The 21,018-nt window shown below is 35.1% G+C and overlaps 1 protein-coding gene across 4 annotated transcripts in view; it reads left to right on the forward strand.

Annotated features, from left to right (window-relative positions):
* XRCC4 (X-ray repair cross complementing 4) overlaps positions 1-21,018 on the forward strand; it is a 186,105-nt gene that overhangs the window by 111,971 nt on the left and 53,116 nt on the right. For all 4 annotated transcript variants that reach the window (XM_071731859.1, XM_071731857.1, XM_071731856.1 and 1 more), the window contains one exon: positions 9,157-9,301. In XM_071731859.1, the coding sequence (XP_071587960.1) occupies positions 9,157-9,301 (145 nt within the window). The remainder of the gene's footprint in view (positions 1-9,156; positions 9,302-21,018) is intronic.

The raw sequence follows: 21,018 nt of genomic DNA on the forward strand, positions 1-21,018 counted from the left end.
GGATATAGTGCTTGTGTCAGTAAGAAAGAAAGTTATTTTTAAGCTTGAAATCTACCTTTTTCTCTCTCAAATAAAACAGATGGGACCACATACATTTGTTCCTATATAAATAAGAAAATAGCTTCTGCTCTGAATTAAGCATTTATTTAAACATACATTCTTGTATAGTGAAATACAAGGCAGACATAGTTTTTGTTTAAATAGAATTTTATTTCAGATTTTTCCACCTACTCTACATTTGCTCAACCCAGAGTAGAAATATCTATACCCCCAGAAAGGGAATTTATAATATAAATAATAATAAAAAAATATTAAGACAGCTTAGAAAATACCATACAATAAAGTTATTGGTAAAAGATAGTGATTTATCCACCATAAATGCCTTTATTATGAAAACATACATTTTCCAGAGTTATTGCAGCCTGTGGCTTCCCTTGAGTTGTTCTGATTTCCTCAGTAACTGTTTAATGGGAAAAGAAATCATTCTTCTGGCATAAGACTCTAAGCTACAGCTATTCCATATCACTGTGGTGGTACTTCAGGGCACTGGATAGGTTATGGCCTCAGTGCAACTCACACTTGTTTTTATGATTACCTCCAGGACACAGAGGTAGATCTCTCTGGCCTCATGATCCCCACAGGGTTCTGAGTGAGTAAAATATGTGTGTCAAGATGATGATCTAAACCAGATAGCTTTTATGTGCATTTCCAAGAGAATACTCTGAAGACTATTCAAGCATAAGGGCAACCCAGTGCCTTGTCCAAAGAAATAAAAAATAAATCAAAACAGTTAAAATGCTGTATTGTTTAGAGATCTTTTCTGCCAGCTATATATTTTACTTCCCAAGAGATACTTGTTTTGAGTGAAGAAGTTAGCACAGATGTGGATACAGTTCTTACAGGACCAAGGAGTTTGAGAATTTTATATTAATTCAGAAGCTCTGTTTCAAAGTTCTCATAAATAGCTTTACTGCTTTATTTTCACATTCTAAATTACATTACAGGTGATCATTTTACACAAGGGTTAACAAAATAATCTCTTAATGATTTGAAGTAAGTAAGTAATATTATTACCATTATTCACACTCTTCTTTAGGACTACTTTTTCAAATATCAGCATGGTAATAAAGACTGCCTGACATATGGGATATCCTTAGAGGTGATACTTGAAAGACCACTTAAACCTTGGATCAGCTGAGTGGGTTTAGCAACATAAGATGAAGACACCAGAAAAATTTACTAAAGCAAAACTGATGCCAGTTGGAATTCCAGGCATGAAGTGTATGTTTTATATCCCTTGTGAGCTCTTTGGGCTCTACTACCTCACATTGAATCAAAAGATCAAAGCCCAGAAATTTTTTTCCAAATCTTTTCTTAGCTTCGTGTTTTTCATTCTTCCATCTGCCTGTTTTGTTGTTTTGTTTACTTGACCTGCATGCTGTTTAATGTCTCCTGGGGACACTATTCAGAAGCCTCCTGCCTCCACCCTGGGTGGTTCAGATGATCCAAATAGGATATCAAGGGAGTCCAGAGAATGACTCCAGCAAACAGTCACACCCGGGACAGTGAGCTCATCTAAACCTTTTCAGAAGACTTTTTAAATGCTCTTGCCTGAGCTTGGATGTGATGGTGTGCTAGACGATGACACATCCAACCATGGGGCACAAAAAAATACAGAGTTTCAAAATAATTCAAGAGCTGGAAAAGGATTTCTAAAACTGCATGTAATAAATCTGGACTTGCAGTAGATGACTGGAAAGCTGGAGCGTGCTGTTGCTGAGCAGCCTAACTCATCACCAAACAGCCTCTGGCTAGACAAAAACCACCCCAGCAATTGCCAAATTGCCATTGTTTCTGTCAAGCACCCATAAAATATAAGTCAGGAAAAGGAACTTTAATTTTTGCTGTGATTTAAATATCAAAGTTGTAATCTCTTTGCTTTCCACCGTTTCTCAATGGAGCCTCTACCTGACCCATGTCAGAAAAGATTTGAGCACATTATAAAGCTTTCTGTTTGTATTGTACTGCAGGTGCTAATTTTTAATTAGCTGGAGGTAGTACAAAGATACAGTACTGTGTACTCTTTGTACTGTGAGGATTTTTCAGTATTTCTTGATTACTGATAAATTGTAACCTTTGACAATGTTTACAAAAGTGATTTTCTTCGAATTATGACATTGCTAAAACCATCTTAACAATAGACAAAATTATGGATTATTAAAATTATTATCTAATGAAGTACATATTGCTCATTGAAATATTCCATATCAGTATTTTTAAAAGATGCATTTCTATTAGAACTCATGGGTTTGATGACTAAAATTAATGAGCTCCTTCAGATTATCTCCCAATATTTCTAAAAACATATTCTTTTTTTTCCCATCTGGCTTTTTGATATATGAAAAGAGTCTGTTTCATGCTTTCTGACCAAATGTGTTCTTTACTTGTCAGATTTACCCTGATCTTTTTGCTGTCAAGTTTCAAGAGAATATGAACTGGTAATAGGTGAGCACCTGAGTTGTCCAAAGGAAATAAGCAGAGAGGAGAACCAAATATAAAGAGTATTTATAATTTTAGAAGTTCTTCTGCAGGTTTGAAATAAGCTTCTTTAGTTAAAATAATTGTATTTAAAAGCTTTTTAAAAAGTGTTAACATCAGGAAGAGAATAGGCTTTGCAAATTGGAAAATCTGTGTGTTGAGGGTTAGGACACTTTGTCAGTGGTAATAGAGGCTAGGAGGGTGAAATGTAAACTTCCTTACTGAAATGGATACAATTTATAAATTTTGTATAGCTCATTCTAAACTTTTTGCTAGACTTGTTTTAAAATATGTCTTCATAAACACTTCCCATGGAGATATTTGTTATAAAAATAAACATTGATAACTAACTGACAGAGAATTTATAGAACTGCAGTCTCAACTGCCTCTAAGCCCTGGGGGATTATGGTACAGTAAACTCCAATTTATACAAGGAATGAAATATAAAGTAGAACAGAACAAAGGGAATGGAGAATGGATCTTACTGTTTTCCAAAAATTGAAATAGTGCCATATTCCTGTTACTTTCACTGAAGCATTTGTGTGAACTGTGAATACCAATGTTTAATTTTGGACCTCTGAGTGATCTGCACGGGTCTATTTCTTGTGAAAAATGCCAGATTATGACCAGAATGTTTATACTGAATAACTTTAGCATAGGTAGAAATGGTGTTTCCTAAATTGCCTGTCAAGAATTACTTAATCCTACTTTGCAGGAATTACCTACATCAGTGTGACACATTAATTTCCATACCCATTCATCTGGGAGACTCTGCTGAGAGTGTCAAGTAGATGCTAATTATTATCAGCTATGGTGATCCCTTAGGAATTAGGCTGACATTGAGAAACCACATAATTACTAAAGTTACACTAAAGTCAAGTATTAAAATGATGAGTTCTACTCCCTTTCTTTTTTTTTTTTCTTTTCTTTTGTGGCTTGGGGAGTAGCTGTCACCATCAGTCCTGGTGATCACAGATCACCTCTTTAGGTGATCTTTTTTTTACCACTTAGTCCTCTTTTGTCCTAGTTTACCTGCTACAAATGCTGTGCAAGAGCAAAAGGAAGGGAGACAGTAATTGTATGTGCAGCCTGGTTGTTTCCCAAATGAACCATCCTAGAGGAAATGGCAAGATCCTTGAGCAGAGGACTGTTTTTAAGTTTAATGATCTACTTCACTGAAGAGAGACAGAACTTGGAAGTTCATTTGACTAACTATAGAGTAAAATGTGCTACCTGGAGTAAAGCAGAATTCAATCATGAAATTCTGCTCTGTTAACAGTGAGGCTCAGAGGGGATGTTAGGGAACCTACGAGAGCGTTAAAATGTGAACAAATTTACTTTCTTACTGCTTTGGTGAAAAAAAATCAGATAAATTTTTCCTCGGGACAAAATTTAAAATTGACATACTTCTCTGCTGCTGTTGATAAAATCTCCTTGATATGATATCATTTAAATACAGGCCAGATCTTTTCTTAAGGATAAATGCTTATGTCATTTATAAATCTTTAAATCTTTTCTGTTCTATTCTAATAAAAAAGTAAAATTACTTCCAGTATCTGAAGGGGACTTACAGGAAGACTGAAGATGGACTGTTTGCAAGGGCATGGAGTGATAGGACGAGGAGCAGTGGTTCTAAGTTAGAAAGCAATAGATTCAGATTGGATGTTAGGAAAAGGCCTTAACTATGAGGGTAATGAAAAAATGCAAATGGTTGGCCAAGGAGGTGGTTGAGGCCTCATCCCTGGAGATATTTAAGGTGAGGCTTGATGAGGCTCTGAGCAACCTGGTCTAGCTGCGGGTTGAGGGTGTCCCTGCTTACTGCAGTTGGGTTGGACTGGGTGACCTTTAGAGGTCCCTTCCAATCCAAATTATTCTATGATCCTAAATAAAGCTTTTTTTGTTTGTTTGTTTTGTTTGCATTTTTTCAATAAATGCAAATTGTTTGCAAAGGATACAACCCATTCCAATATAATTTAGCATGCTGATGAATACAGAGAGAGAAAATAATAGTTTATCAAGGGAAACTGATGATAATTACTTAAGATAGCAAAAAAGTGTGATAGACTTGAGGCTGGTTACCAACATGATAGAAATACAAGCAAATGAGAACCCTGATGTAGCCTTAGCTGTAAATAGCAAGGTCCATGTTCTGCTTTCATTCATATTGCATTAAAAGTCAGCAAAATGTTATTTGCAAAATGCTGCTAAGGTACATAGTTTTAATCTGGACATACACAGTTTAGCTAATGAGCTGTAGCAGCTCTACCAGATGTTTTGGGTGATAGGAATTAACTAAACAGAATTGTTCAAGTTTAGGGGATCCTTTGTTATGTCTTCAATATATGCTAAGGAGGTGAAGAGAAGCTACCTCTGTGACTATATTTCTTATATGTAAGATCTCAGGAATTACTACTTTTTTTATTGCTTGGAGTATACCTTTCAGGAATTTGGACATCAAGAGTACATATTCTATCTGTGTGAAGTTAAGTCATTGTAGACAAATAAATTCCTCAAATATGGAATGCTTGCTTAACTATTTTTTTATGGTGCAGCTAAGCTTTTAGCACTGGGTTTAATCCTTTATTGAGAACAGAGCTTGTACTGAGAGGAGCTAGATTCTGTTTTCTCCCTCAATACAGCAATGTCAGTAATTAGACAAGTCAAAGCTGTAGAATTTTCATTATAGGTGATGATGTATAGAGAATGAAAGTGGATAGGTTTGGGGTATTTTTCCCAGACTGAAATGTCAATATGATTGATTTCAAGGTATTTATATATATATATATATATTTTTTTTTTATAATTGACTTGTGTGTATCAAAATAACGTAATGAAAAATTCTATTTCAAAATATAACTGGGCTGCCTATCAAGCTACAGAGATTGATTTCACAGTGTGAGTGTTCAGAGATCATAATGCGATGTTAGTACAACAAACTATATGGGGTCTGATCTATATGCTGGCAATTTAGTGAATATTTTTTCCTCCTTTCATTACTGCAACATTCCCTACAACAGTTTTGCTCTATGCCAGCTAAACCAGTCAGTTCCCCAAGCAGAGTCTGGCTGGCCAGAGAGCTTGGAATAGTTCTGTGTGTATGCAACATGGTATTTACCAAATGTCTAGAGAATGACTCTTGGCATTTTCCTATATTAGAGTTAAACCATCTTCTCTTTCCAGGCCCCCCGTGTTATGGGACTGTATTGATTTAATTTTGCCTTGATTCTTTCAAAATAGTGGAAGCTATTTTTAAGTTTCAGTTTAAATTATTTTCTAGAATACCCTTTCTTATTTCAAAACTCCCTCTACCTACCATTCCTCTTCAAAACAAACAGAAAAAAACCAAACATCAAGTGCTTTTATTTAAAGTCTTTATTCTTAGCAGAAATATTCTTTTAGTACTTGGACTGTGATTCCCTTCTGTGCTCTCTTAGCAATATGGCTTCCTTCAGTAATTCACCTGCAGAGGTTATATTATAAATTGGGAACATTTCCTTTTCTTGATCAATGTTTGTTAGTTGAGATGATTTAGTTAACAGCCTTTCATCAAAAAATACTCCTGTCTCTATTCAAATTGGATCTATTCATCTCAAAGATATAAAAATTATTCATATTTTATTATAAAACATGAAAGTAAGAAATTTAGTCCCTTAAAATGCTGATGAAATTTAGACGTAGAAAACTTTCAAAATAAAAAACTAGGTTTATGATCAAGACTGTCTTCATTTTTCCAAATTATTTTGTGCTGCTGAATGAATAATATGTTGCTGAAGCTTTCTTTGGCTTTTAGTTAAATATGAATGAAATGAAATAATTAATGGGAATTAAATTGGGGCAGCAGTTGTGTGTGTGTGTGTTTAAAGATGGTGATACTTGATACTTTGATCTTCAAGTGTTTGCCATCTTTTTATTAGCAGGCAGTTTGGCTAAGAGGTAGTTTGGTTTAAAAGAGACATTCAGAAATTCAAGTCTGTGGTTATCTACTACTATTTATAAGATACACAAAAATTATATAGGTTTTTTTCAATGAGAAGTTATTAAAAGTTTTGGTATTAAAAGAAAACTTCTCACAATATAAATTGTCAGCTTCATTGCAGAGGTTTACTTGAATCATTTAGGTAATTATTTTATTCATTATTATATTTATTTATTTATTTATTCATTTATTTTCTTCTACTTGGTTTTAATAGGTCACAAGAGAATTTTTTTTTCGTGGGAAAGATCAGACTGAAACATTTAGTATAAAACTGAGACCCCTCCCCAGGCTGAAGTTAACCAATATACAGTATGTGGCAGAGATGAACATTTCTCTTCAATTTTATTCATTTGAGCACCAGTGAGACTGTTGTAGAAGACAAAAAAGATTTGTGTTTAAACAATGCTGAGTGTAAGGACCATGAGCAACCATTGCATATTACACCAGTGAAAGCAGAGAGATGTTATTTATTTAACATCAGTGTTATGTAGGTTTTGTATATATAGCCAGCCTCTGGATCTACTTTTTAGCAAAAGCAAAGAGTGAGGGAGGCAAATGGCAACAAGGAAGGGTAAAATCTGTGACAGTGCAATTATTCAAGTTAGGCTCTTGACTGCAAATGATTTTTTATGTATTAATTAAGGGGACAACTTTAGGAAGTGATGTTGTATATATATATAAAATCACATAAGTGTAATGTTACTTTGAACAGGCTGCCAGTAAATAGTAACCAAAAACCTTGAACATATTTTTAACATTTAGCGGAAAATATTCACAGATAGTCAAAATTTAGTGCAGAGAACTAGGCTGTAATTTCACTTTTTTCAGCATTTATTGTAGGCAATGTATCTGCTCTGTACTGAACTTTGAAACTTGTTAATGAAGTCAGCTAATACCTGTTGTCACCTTACACAGTTCTGTAAGTCTGTGGTTATGTTATAGTGCATACTGATAAAAGCTAGGAGGTTCTTATATTTAAGCATAAGCACTGCTGTGATCAGTGGTTATACTGCCTCTGGGAGCCTATATTTACTTGCTTAATTTCTTGGTCAGAAAAATGTCTTATTGAGAAACAGTGAAAATGTTACTAGTGGTTCCCATATTTCCTTCTTGTTTTGTTTTCAGTATAGCTGGATAGCAACTGTGGAAGGAGAGAAGAATTAGGACCCATTATGTATTGTCTGTGAAAACCTTCAGTACTGAATCTCAAATTATGCTGTCTTTCATCTATGTGAAGATTAAACCTTCCTAAAGCACACAGAAAGTAATAATTGGGACATTTACTATAATGTCACCATGTTATTACTTAATTTATTTCAGTTGAAATGTGCTTTGGACATCATTATCTTGAAAATTGAAAGTAATGAAACATTTTATTTATAAAGGAAGCATAGCAAATAAAAGCAAGCTAGAAGATATTGATATCTTACATATTATCTGAGTGCATTAATAGCAAGGGAAGGGAGGGGTTTAGCTTTAGGAAGGACCTGGTTTGACATTTGAGTTTCAAGTAGATAGCTGTCAAAGCAGAGAGGGGGTTGCTTTTCGCATGTAGATAATTCTTATTTTATTATTTTAGATCACAATACAAATGTGAACCAGTGGTGAAATTGTAGTTTATACAGTACTGATGGAAAATAAAATTGTAGTTAAATGAACTGGACAAAGCCTACTTTACTAACCTTCAGCAGAGGAGTCAGTGGAGCCTTGAATGGGTTTTCCAGTTTTGAGTTGTGCAGCAATGGGAATTCTCCCTGCTTGCCTTTCATGCTGCAGCTACTCTTTGTCACTTCCAGAGGTTTAGTCTTCACCAGGGTCACCTGTTCCACAGTGAGCAAGTGTTATCACTTTGCATGCATGGTTTTGCTCCATATAGCATTGTTTCTGTAAGTCATCAGCAGAACCTGTAAGGATTTATTGACTTAAATCCTCTTAAGGATTTAAGGACATGGATGTCCATGGTAGCAGAATGACTAATGCATTACAAAATATCAGTCACAAAAATAAGCTTCTCTCAAGGATTTATCCTAATAAATATTGGAAAGTATTCTTTGCTTTGTTTTGTTGGGTTGTTTGGAGTTTGGGTTGGTTTTTTTTTTTTTTTCAAGGGCAGTTGTTTTCTTTGTTTGTTTGCTTTTGTTCTGGTTATATATTGCTGGCCATACTGCAGACCAAGAGTCTGCACAGTCATATAATAAGCAGAACTCTGAAGCTCCATTCTCTATTTCACATGCACATCTTCCTCAGCTGTTCTGTAGGTGACAAATAAAAATTTCAGGTAGGTGAAACTGGGCTCTATAGGCTACCGCTCTGGTTACTGTAGAATCTAAAAGGAGGAATAAGGAGACCATCAGTGTGTTTCTGCTTTATAGCTTCTCATCTTTGCATCCACTGACTGCAAAGAGGTCTTGGTGGAAGCTTATCTTCCTGATTTAAATCTGGAGGTTTTGAATTTCCCTTTACATTTTCTGTTCTTTTTTACACCAACTGCTGTCAATCGTAACCATCCATCGTAATAGTATAGATATTTTAATAAAATAAGCAAAAATACTGTTTTAATAAAAATAAGAAAAAAAAAGTTTAATAACTGTCTTGTAATACTTGTTCTTTTCAGCTTTTGTCTTTTTTTTGTATTTTGGCAGCACCAGGACGAAGGGATTCTCTTCTAGTTAGCCCAGAAGTTATTGATACTGCTCCAAGAAGAAAGCGGAGGCAAAGGACAGCAGTGCCTGCTGGGACAGGAGCTAAAGTGGCTGCCTATGAGACAGAACTGCCAGCCAAGGAAAAGTAAGAGATTTTCAAATGTATTTAATTGTTCTTATATCCAGAGTTATCAAAGGGTTTGTGATTACTTTTTTGTGCAGTTTTTTTTTGCTCACCTTTCGTATTTCATACTGAGTGCAGTTGTGTTTTATTCCACGCAGTCATTTACAGTAATTTTACTCAACTTTCAATAGATGTGAATGATTAAATTGTCAGTGACATTGGTTTTAACACACCACTAAAGTGACAGTTGTAAAATTAATTTCTTTAACTGACTTGGATAATGTTCTGTAGGTTATAGAATAATACTGCCAGCAAAGAGGGATGCATTTAAAGCAAATGTCAAACTAAGATGGGCAGCTTCTACTGAGCTGTGTAGCACAATGTAGTAGGATCATGTGTGCCTTTTTCATGTGAGGGTGATCAAACACTGGAACAGGTTGCCCGGGGAGGCTGTGGGAATGTTCAAACCTTACTGAGCATTTTCCTGGACAACCTGCAGTGGTTGAAGAGGGAGGTTGAGATAGGCAACCTTCATGGTCCCCTTCCAACATCACCACTCTGTGATTCAGTCTTTATAATTTCATTAGAAAGTAATACTCTTCTTAATAGACCAGAATATATTTCTTTTGAAAATAAGATCTTTGGGGAGAAATAAGAATTCCTTCTCGAAAGCAAGTGTGTCAGAATTCAGAACACTTAGAAGTCTCTTCCTTCTTACATCACTCACAGCTTTTGGAAATATTTTCATATGGTCTGGGAAGTGCTTAGTTATGCACTGAATTACCTTGGAGTTGCAACATGATTGATGGAGTTTTCGTCAAACACAGATCTTTTTTTTTTTAAGATTTGTATTTGGAAATACTTATCTTTCCTTTTTATCTCTAATATCCAATGGATAATAAATGGTTAAAGCAGACAAATAGGCTACAAAGATTTTTTTTTTCCCCATGATTAGCAAATATTTATATTTAAATCAGCAAGTGAATTACCTTATTTTGACTTAGCAGATTGTGGCTGCAGGTTGTGGCTTGATGCCAGCTAGAAATGTTTAAACTTATAATACTGTCCTCTTAGTAAAAAAAAAAAAAATATGTATACATTTTAAACCAGTCTAGAAAAATTCCTCTCTTCTTTTAAAATCTAATGTATTGCAATGAACGTTGCCCTTTGAACACTGCAATTCAGCTTGCTTTTGAGAGTCTGGCTGTGTTTGTCTGAAATAAAATTTTTTGCTATTGATTGTGGAAGATCCTACAGAGGCGAATGATTGGAAAGGATATAGAGAGGACTTGGGCTGAGTGATCCTCAATGTATTCATATCTGAGTCCTTTATGTAGGAGGAGTACATTGGTATTAGTTTACTCATTTCCTTTCGATAAAGCAAACTTCAGAAAAAACAGCAAAATTGTTTTCGTACTATGCAAGACATTTCTAATATGCTTTCTGGACTGAGTCAGAGCCAAACCTGAAGAATGGCATTTTTTCTTGGCTGTAAGATAATTAGTCATACTTTCAGGCTTACCATATGGAACATCCATTCTGTCAGTCTCTATCCCTGTTTTTCTATTTGCATTAAGTATGTATAAATTGTATTGTAAACAACAGCATTACACCACAGGTCTCAGCTTTGCTTGGCATATGATATTGCCTCCCAGTACTGTTAAATTGCATCTGAGAATGAAAGATCTGTATTTCTTTATGATCCAGTGCTGACTTCAGAAATCAAATGTGATATTGCTCGATGCTAGAATATAATTTTTAATCCTTTCTATTTTTAAAAATACAATGGCAGTGCTAATTTGGATTAGGTAAGAAGATATTAGATCTCCCTATTTATCTGGAACATTACAAAAGCCAAACTCTTCTGTTTTCATAATTTTTTTCTCAGTATCCTTTCTTGGTTATTGGTTTCTGAACTACTCTTAAGTCTTTTGCCAGCTGCTAATCAAGTTTTCAGTCAATTTGCTTGGCTAATAATTTTCATTTCTCTTCAATATACCAAAAACAGGGAGGTGTAGAATGAGTATCACAGTACAGTTCATAAATACAGATGTTTCTTTGTATTAAGCCTATTCAGTAATTTGTACTGATGGAAGGTTAGATCCTGCTCAGTGTGAAAGGCTTTATCTTAAGCCTATGGCACACTGGGGTCCTGCCCCAAATGTTTCCCAATATTGCATCACTTAGCAAAAAATTACTTATCCAAGCAAACCACCCCAGCCTGCTGGGGCAGCAAGGAGGTGGGGAGAAAGTTAATCTCTAGGTTCCTTCACCTTTGGAAATGCTCCATCAAAAATATGGAAGACTTACAGCCCTTGAAAGCATGTGATGCTTTTCTGCTTGGCAGGAGGATCAAATGACAGATTGTGATCACAACTGCAAATGCACAAATGCATCCTTACTTCTGAGCTCTCCTACCCAGATGTGCAGAAAGATTTGATTCTTTACTCATAATGTAAATACTTTAATGTGCTTATCACATAGAATCATATCACATTGTTCTTGCTTTAACAAACTGAAGCTTATTTAGAATTACTGTCCATTTGCAAGTTTTGCTGACACCAACAGTACTTGTTTCATGTTTGTCAGGCAATGCAAGGGCAGTTACAAACCAAGCCTCAAGAGCATAAAGCTGTCTTTATGTTGTTGCATCCTAATTTGGTTGAAACAAGATCCTACATTAGAAGGGAAAATACCTCTTTACTGAAGGAGGGCATCCAAGTTTTCCTTTTCTATTTGGATTTCCAATTGTTTTTTGAAATTGGTTTGTTTTTTTTTTTGAAATTGTTTTCAGCACAGTCATTTTTATCTGATAATAGGAATTCTACCTTAACTTTCATATATTTCTCCTAAGATTTTAAGGTAGGATAAGAAATTATCATTTATTCTTGCAGTTAAGAACATATAAGGGAAATACTGAGTCATGGAAAATTAAAATATTCTATTTCAACAAATATTTTAGATTTGGTGGATCTTGAGGCTAGTTATGTAGCAATTCTCTAGTCCTTTGGAATGAAAATATATTCTTAGATATGACCAAGAATACTGAGAAGAATGCAAATAAAAATCTGTTTAACATAGGAATTAGAGCAAAAGGAGTGCAGCTTTTCTCATGCCTCATGAATGAGTGTACTAGCAGGAAGAGCAGATGAACTTTATTTATCTATATAGACATGTAGTATTTCTAGGACAGTGTATTCAGGGACTAAACCAACATTTTAAATGAAACTCAGAAATGTGCTTTGGATATTATTGAGCTTAGTTAAATTAGTATAGATGTGAGAAAAAGAACTGAACTAGGATTTATGGAGCAAGGTTTACTAAATGAACTGTTTAATTATTTGCTGAGATACAGATGTTTTTTAGGATAAGGTAGAAATTCAGAATAACAAGTTGGTCTGTGAACTGCCAAGGTTCAAATTTATCCAGCTCTCTAGAAGATTATTTTTCAAATCTGAGATGCCCAATAAAAGGAAATACTTATTTAGGCAGGCAGATGTTGCTTTAGAATTGATAGTATTCAAACTATGGCTTGTATTTTGCACATTTTAAAATTGTGACAAAGGATGGTTATTACAGTTCAGGATGTGATTAAGCCAGGAAGTAAAATAAATTATTCTGGTTCCAGTAAAATGTAATGGTATTGGTCTTAACTGTAACTTAATATCTGGCAATTTCCTAAGGTGCAAAGCAGAGATAATATGTAAGTCAAGCAAGCAAGTAAGATGCAAATTCTACTTTTGACAATTTGCATTTCATACTTGGAGAAAATTTAGTAAGAGCAATCCCAATCCACAGTTAAAAATTCTGCTTACTGGTGCATTACCCAAATCTCTCAGGGGACTGCATATGAATAACAGTATTAGCTACTTAGAATATGCATTCAAAATAGAGACTTAAGTAAGTGTATGGCCTGTCAGCCTGAATCCTATAAATCATTGAAAGTTGCTATAATAATTTTACTTTAAAACTGTTGGAACCTGTTTGAGAGAAGATAATACCTAATGAAGATGACAATTTTTTTCATATGTTCTTATAAATTAAGCACAGCCACTGGATACCAAATATGTTGCTTGTATTATCTGCAGTAACAGGCTACAGCAGAACCCTAACAGTGCTGCAGTTTCTACAATTGAAACAGAGAGAAAACAGGAAAATTCTTCCTTTTCTAGTACAGTTTACAGCTATTACTTTGTTTCCACAAGTAAAAAAAATGTCTTTATGCTCTGGTTTAGCAGAATTGTTTTTATTTGAAGAGGTAAGAATAGCAATACCTTTTTTCCCATCCAGTTATTTCTTACTAATAAAAGACTTAGTTTTCTAGTCCTCATTCACACATTGGTTTCGAAGTCTGTAGTGGGTAAGATTCAAAGCTCCTCTAAGTAAAATTTCTTTGCTACTGTATGTGTACAATTGTTGAAAATGTACCATTACAGAAATGGTTTTGGGGAAAATATCTTTGAAACAGGAAAAATCTTATTATGGATGCAAATATGCTGGATTCTCATGAAAATTACTAGAGACAACCAACAACTATTACTTCAGAGAAAATGCTTCATAATTCTAAGAAGGAAGTGTTAAAACTTTTAACTCAATTGACTGAGAAATGACAGATATTATTTGTATTCCTTTTCTGTAAAGAAATACATGTGTACATATAGCACTGTGAATCTGAGTTATTCTGCATGTCAAAAAATTCAGATTCATAAGCCTAGTTCTGTATCTCTGATGTAGTTGCTACTGTCTTTTTGTTTTGTTTTGTTTTAAATTGAAATTTTACTTTTGCTGGTTTTATACTTCTTGTCTGATTGATAAAACCAAGTGACTATCAGAATGAGACCTATAATTAAACTGAAGGAAAGAGGTGCTTTCTTTAACTACAGTATGTTTATTTTTTCTGAAATATCATAGTCCCCCTGAATTTTATAGGATCTTTACCATCAGTAATTCAAATTTTTCTTTTTTACATATTGGTGCTGATTTTTTTGAGAGCTGAAATTGTTCAACAGATTTATCCAGGGGTCCTCAAAAACAAGCTATCCAGTAAATAAAATGTGTTCCAGTTGCTGACTGGGTACTTGGAAGTGCCAGGAGTTAGCAAGGGGTGTTTGAGGGCATCATCCTCACCTGTTCCATCCGAAGAGGGCAAAGAGAGAATGTCATCTTTACTGTAAATACTGTTGTTACATTCCTCATGCTCAGAGTCTGTTCTTAACTTAAGGGTCTGATTAAAGTTCATCACGTGTGTAGTTGAGTCATCTGCATAGTTTTAATTGTTAATGATAAATTTGGGTGGTTTTTTTAACACTCTCCTCTCTTTCTGTACCTTCAAAAGGTTTTTGCAGTCTTCACAGATATATATAATTTAATCAAAAAGAAAGCTCTTAGCATTATATTCCAACACTGTCACAACCTGGACTTTCTTTTGATAACCTTCCACCCGTTCAAAAGCACTGAGCCTGTGGTGTGCAAGGAGTACCCGTACGACCATCCTTCTGCATCTGTTTAATTTATAACTTGTGGTTCACATTTTTAAAGCCTCAATGCAAGGTTTATTTGCCACCACCACTGATTTAGGTAGCAAAAACATAGATTTATCCTGGAGTTTGGCATTCTAAGAGGGTTACACGTAGACATTGGTATTCCTGTCTCACAATTCTTTCTTGTAAAGGTTTAACCAAGTTAAATTTGGTTTCCACTGATAATTATATCATAATTGGTCCAGAATGGGTATAAACTTTACACCACAGTTATTTCCTATCTTTAAAAAAAAGATGTATATGAGGGTTCATGTTGACGTGTCACTTTTTTATTCATTAACTGTATTTATTTGATGCTGTTGAAGAGAAGTTGCAGAGATATATGGTGTTACAAAGTGCTCTCATCACTGGTGTATCAGTGAGTCAATATAGTGTCTATGTACAGGACTGATAAACTCATTTCTGCTATAATAAATTTTTGTAATGCAATGTTTAGAAAGTTTTTGATAGCTAGCTCATTTAGGCTAAAATATAAAGAGGTTAAGAAGTCTCTTAGAAGAGCACACTGATTCATTTGAGACTGTAATGTGAGAATCAAACCACATTTTTTTTAAATAGATGAATTAACTCTTTTGTTTTGCTCAGCAATTTCTTACACTTTGGATGATTTCTTTCCTTCCCTTTTTGCCACAGCAGCTGCACTCCATCAGTGGTCATACCAGACAGACAGTTTTGACTCAGTTGTGCAAATATTAAAAAATTTACTGCAGCTTTGTGTGGCCTGATGGGAGCTTTGATAAGTGATACTCATTGCTGAATAGTCATCTGTGAATACTGAAGTTTGCATGAGGCTGGAGTAGAAAGAAGAGCTGTGTTTAATACCTGTGTTATGTGACTTGTGGTTGTACAAAAATTGAGTATTGTCAGAGAAAAAAAATGACAACAGCATTTGATTACAATGCATAGCAATATTTACAAAAAAATTTAAAAAAACCCCAAAAACCTGGAGTAATTCCTTATTCAATGAGTGAATAAGGCAGAAATAAACACAACACAGTACAGTTGCTTTTCTTTTGGTGGCACCGTGGCTTTCTGTGCAGGGTCTTTGTTTCAGCAGAGTGCTAGATAATTAGGCTTCCGCCATCCATATGGGAAGGGATGATTTATTTCCATGGGAATTGTAAGGAATTGGTATCTGCAATCAGCATTTTTCCTCACTCCCCAGGGAAAGATGGAAAAATATGAAGCCTGCAAGCCTGGGGCAGGGAAAAATTAACATTATCTGTTGACCTCAAAGGTTGCAATTTCTCCTGAGCAAAGTCAATCAGCTTTGTAGTTTCTAACACATCTCACCAATTTTTGTCACCAGTAATAGCCTAATAATTGACTGCTGGTGGAGAAGTTATTACTCAGTAAGACTGGCAGGTCTCTACCCTTTGTTTTCTCAGGGCATGTTCTTTAGAGATGGGTTTTACTGCTGTGACAAATCTGGTCAGATAAATGTCTCAAGTGGTTCATCTCTAATGTAAATGTAAGTGAAACTTTTAGATGTGAGAGTATAAGAGGATAGCTTAAAAAAAAAAACAAAAAAACCCAAAAACTCCTATTGCCTTTCTGGCAAATTTTTAGTATTTGCCTTTCTAAGATTTTGTATTGGAATGATGTTTGAATTCAATTTTATATTTTAAGTCTCTCTTATGTATGTTGTGGGTTGTTTTAGTGTAATTTATTGCACTAAGGATTAGTTTTGTTAAATAGTGGGATGGTGGCTGGGGTATTTTAATGTGGGAGGCAAAAGAATTGCTTCTCAGGAGTAAATTGCAGTAAGAAAGAGAAAAGATTGTGTGTGGTTGAGCTAACCATCAAAGCTGGAATTTTTGTTGGGTTTTGATGTAGATATTTTCGGTCTTTTAGAGGGAAGAGTGGGAGGTAAGAAAAGGAGATTCCATTAAGAGTGACAAAGAAGGCAAATATCTAAAATTTCATGTCCGTCCTTGTGATTGGTGTATGGCAGCAAATGTGCATGCTCTTTATAAACTCTTTAAAGGGCTCTAGATGACCATGTCAATTAAGCTTCATTTCCTAAAAGAGCTCTTTGAGCATAATTTTCATATTACTTTTAATAGGAAGAAGCAGGTAATGCAGAGGCCTAAGATTTTGACTCTGTTGATGGGAGATTCAGAGCAGGCTGATGGAAAGGCTAAGTAACCAGCTTACCAGCTCAGTCCTGATATCAGAGATAGACACCATGGAAGAAAATTAGATGAAAGCTTAAATATCTATTTTTATTGTTCATTAGGCTGGTCATGAAGTATGTTTTCTTTGCTGGAATAAATTATAGTATTCTGTATAGCAGAACTGTCTGTGAAGATCAGTAATTCTTCAACTCATTATGGACCCTGGGAAACATTCAGCAGGAAATCCCATACAAAAAAATATTCTGCAGCTGAAGATTTAGAAAATCAGTTCACAAACACTTGCAAATGTTCCTGCTTCACTGCTCAGTTCAGGGCACTTTTTATAAGCCAGATTCACTGCATAAGGCTATCTTTATTCTTACTTGGTTCTGTCCTTTTTCTTCACTTAACCTTTTGGCAATGAATCATCCTTTCTTCCTCCCTTTCCCCCACAAAAGTGTCCCACCTTCACAAACCAGGGCTAAAAAGCTACTATTCAGAATTAGCAACACTTCAAGTTTCTTTGTGCTAAAATGAAAGATTAATCCTCTATATAAAAACCACAGCATAAATCCACATAAGTCATTTTTCTGACAGTGACTTTGGTCCTGAAATAGTGCATCTGGGTTGCCTGTTGGTTGTCACCTGATTAATTCCACTGATTACTGTTGACTGTGAAACCCCCACACACAGTTGGTAAGAAATAATCTATCAAGCTTAGGTTCCTGTATATAATTTATAGCATAGAGTACATTCTGTAAGTTCTTCTGTGGCTTTCTTTCCATCTCCTTTTTATGTCTTTTATTGTAAACTCACTAGATTTTCTGTATCATAGTTGCCAGGGGTGCTGTTGAAACTGAGTAAGATGCAGATATCAGGACATTTTTTATTCCAGAACACTTGAAATTTATTACAAAAACAGGAAAGCCAAAGGGAAGAGGACCCCAAATAAACAGACTTGTGCTGAGTTTTGGTTTAATTCTTTGCCTTCTGCCTCATAAAGCAGGTTGATCTTGGATAAGGAGCAAGAAAAGGTCTTAAGAGTACAGAAAAGGGTGAGATGGGACACTGGGCATGTTACTGAGCAGACAGGTGAGAAGGAAGATGCTGAGAGAGGCCCTGCTTTGTGCAGTCATTTTCTGATTTATCTCCTATATATGTTTCCCCAAAGCAATGGACTTTTCAATAATATTTAGAGCATCCCCCAGATCTGGCCTGTGTGGATAAATATTCATAAATTTATACGCTATGACTAAAATGTACAGTATGAAAATGCTCTTTCATGGCTGGTTGAAAAGACTCATCTGTTTCTGTCAACTTGAAACAGGATTCAGCATGACATTAATCATCCTTTTTGATGAGTTTTGCCATCTGTGGGAGGGTATATAGCACATTCTTATGGTCGAAAAACTTGGAAAATAAGAGCTGGACAAATTTCACATTGTGTCTTTCACAAAATAATTTAACTGCTCTTTCAGTTTTCTCGAAGGTAAATAAAACCAAGAACTTTTTAAAAGCTGCAGGAGGTATGGAATTAGATTAATACAACCCATAATTATATAGAATGCAGCTGGAAGACTTCCTTGATTACTTAACAACACTTTCAAAAATCCCCTTATTGAGCTGTCAAACGATTCATAACAATTTTCATGTAGCTATTGCATCATTCAGGCTTGTACATACAATTATAATTTGAAAATTAATTGTATGCTTGTATTTTTTGCAGATTGTTAGTAATAGCAACTACTACAAGTGTATTAAGTATCACAATGAAGGTCAGTATTCAAAAACTATCAGCAAAAGGGTCAGTGTTTTAATCCATGAGAAATAGCAGAAGTGAGGCAAAATAAAACGTTCTTTTCAAAAATAACTCCATGATTGAAAATAGGTGAAGTACCAAGGTGATTCCTTATCTGACAGTAGTCTAGCCCTTGACATCAGCATTTCATCCTGTATGTTCAGAGTAAACACAATAATCATGACTAAACTGTGGAAAAGGGCCAAATGCACATGTAAAAACTGCTGTTTGATGAAGTTAAGTTTCATTCGAGGTCTCATTCTACAAATAGATGAGATTCCTGATGTGTTTCTTCTAAAGTTGGTAATTATTCAAATATATAGAAATAAATATTTCACTTACCACTTCTACTGCTTCTGTTGATATCAAAAAGAGAATTTGACATCAAAGAGATGCATCTGTCAAGTAACAATTGTACTTTTAGACTCATGTTTCTGTAGAACAGGTAAATAGCTATTTAACTTGAGAAAATAATTTGTGTGAACATCATTGAAAAAGGTGGTAATTGGGGAAAAAGGTTGAAAAAATTTGCTTTAAGTTTTAGAATATCTATTTCACAAAGAATGCTTCTCTGCATGCAGGAAAAGTTTAGAAAAGAGATCAATCCTTTTACCACCTTGAGAAGTTAACCACATACTCTTTAAAATAATCAAGTTCCAAGTTATTTGGCCACGGGAAGAAAACTATTATCAACACTTAATTCACATTGCAATCTGCTCCAATTCGTTTCCCAGGTTTCTAAGCAACACTTTAGAATATTTTCACAGGAGCTGTTTTTAACTCAGAGAGGAATTGGGTACATTATTCAACACTTCAGTGTTCTGGTGCACCTTGCTAAACCTTGAAGTTGCACAAGTGTAAAACCGAAGTAAAGTGATGATAAATCATGTCATTTAGCTTCCAGCTGTGATGTGAACCATCCAGACTATTATTGCATTTGTCTTTCTGGAGTTTCTCCCTGGATAACTATTAAACTACCTGAATAAAATTCTGCTTTAACATGAGTATCGTGAAAAATTATGTATTTTTCCTGTAGAGTAAAATACACCAATAAATAATATAACATTCCTACAAATAGTGTACCTACTGGATTTGCTGTTGATCACAAGTGTAGAATTACTTTCCTGCTCAGGTGCTGTATCACTGTCAAGTTATACTAAAGAAAAAATCCTTCTCTGTGTAGATGCTTTCCTTTAGGTGTACATGTGTATATCTACAGTATTGTCTGAAGATGTTCAATGAGGAAAAAATGCAGATTATACCAAATTGTGTTGACAAAACCCAGAGTGATAGAATCTGAACAGCTATTTTATTTAAACTAAAACCAGGTTTAAAAAACACAAACAGAAGATCTCAAAATAAAAATGAAATATCATCAGGATATAATGAATACCATATTAACTCTTTAGGGAATTCAAAGCTCTGGATTCAAAGTTTTAAAAAGAGACAAAAGCATGAACTTTTTGTCACTGTTATTTAGAATGACCCCAAGAGCTAATATAAGCAAAATTTCCAAACCAGTATCCCCCAGCCAGAGGTAATGGTTTGGGAATAAAGCAATGGAAAGAACAGTTGCAGAAGGGAACAAAACAGTCTTTCTGCAGCGTGAGGTTCATGCAACTCAATAGGTTGTACTTTTCAAAACTGAGAGCAACAGTGGCTGCTTGGGCCAAGGAGCTGCTGAGGAGCAATGTCCTGTTTGCTTTTTTGTGAGCAGGTGGTGGCTGATGAGTTTGAAACACAGATCACACTGAGTTCAGGTGTACCACCCCTAACCAAGCAAGCAGCATGACCACAACTATCCTGGCATGGCTACAGCCACACTGAGTTGGTTTTGTCTGCTTAGAAACTTTGGTTGGGGTGGTGGCTGAGGGCTCACTAGTGGGGAAGAAATGGACATGGTCATTTTGCAGTAGGAGGGGGAGGAAATTAGAAGTGTTAATGAATGTATCAGGAGGCTTAATTAAGGCACTGAAGAAAATAGGAATGAGGTTGCAGAAGCTGGAGGGATTGCAGTGACATGGGATTTAGTGTTACAGAGCTATAGTGTTGCCCAATCTTTACTCACACTTCTGTGTAAGACCTTCTCAGTCTTCTATTTGTCTTCCTGCTTTCTCTTGCCCAGCATAACACTTGAGAGGTTTATAACTCTGGCCTTCTGCATGCCTGATGTGCATTTACACCTTTTCTGCTCTAAGTAATACCAAATCAACCATCACATTTTAGTCCAGAAGTATGAATGCCTGTTAAACTGTTTATTCAGTATGACTTGGTGTAGGATGT

The sequence above is a fragment of the Heliangelus exortis genome, chromosome Z (assembly GCF_036169615.1).
Source record: "Heliangelus exortis chromosome Z, bHelExo1.hap1, whole genome shotgun sequence".
NCBI classification, from domain to species: domain Eukaryota; kingdom Metazoa; phylum Chordata; class Aves; order Apodiformes; family Trochilidae; genus Heliangelus; species Heliangelus exortis.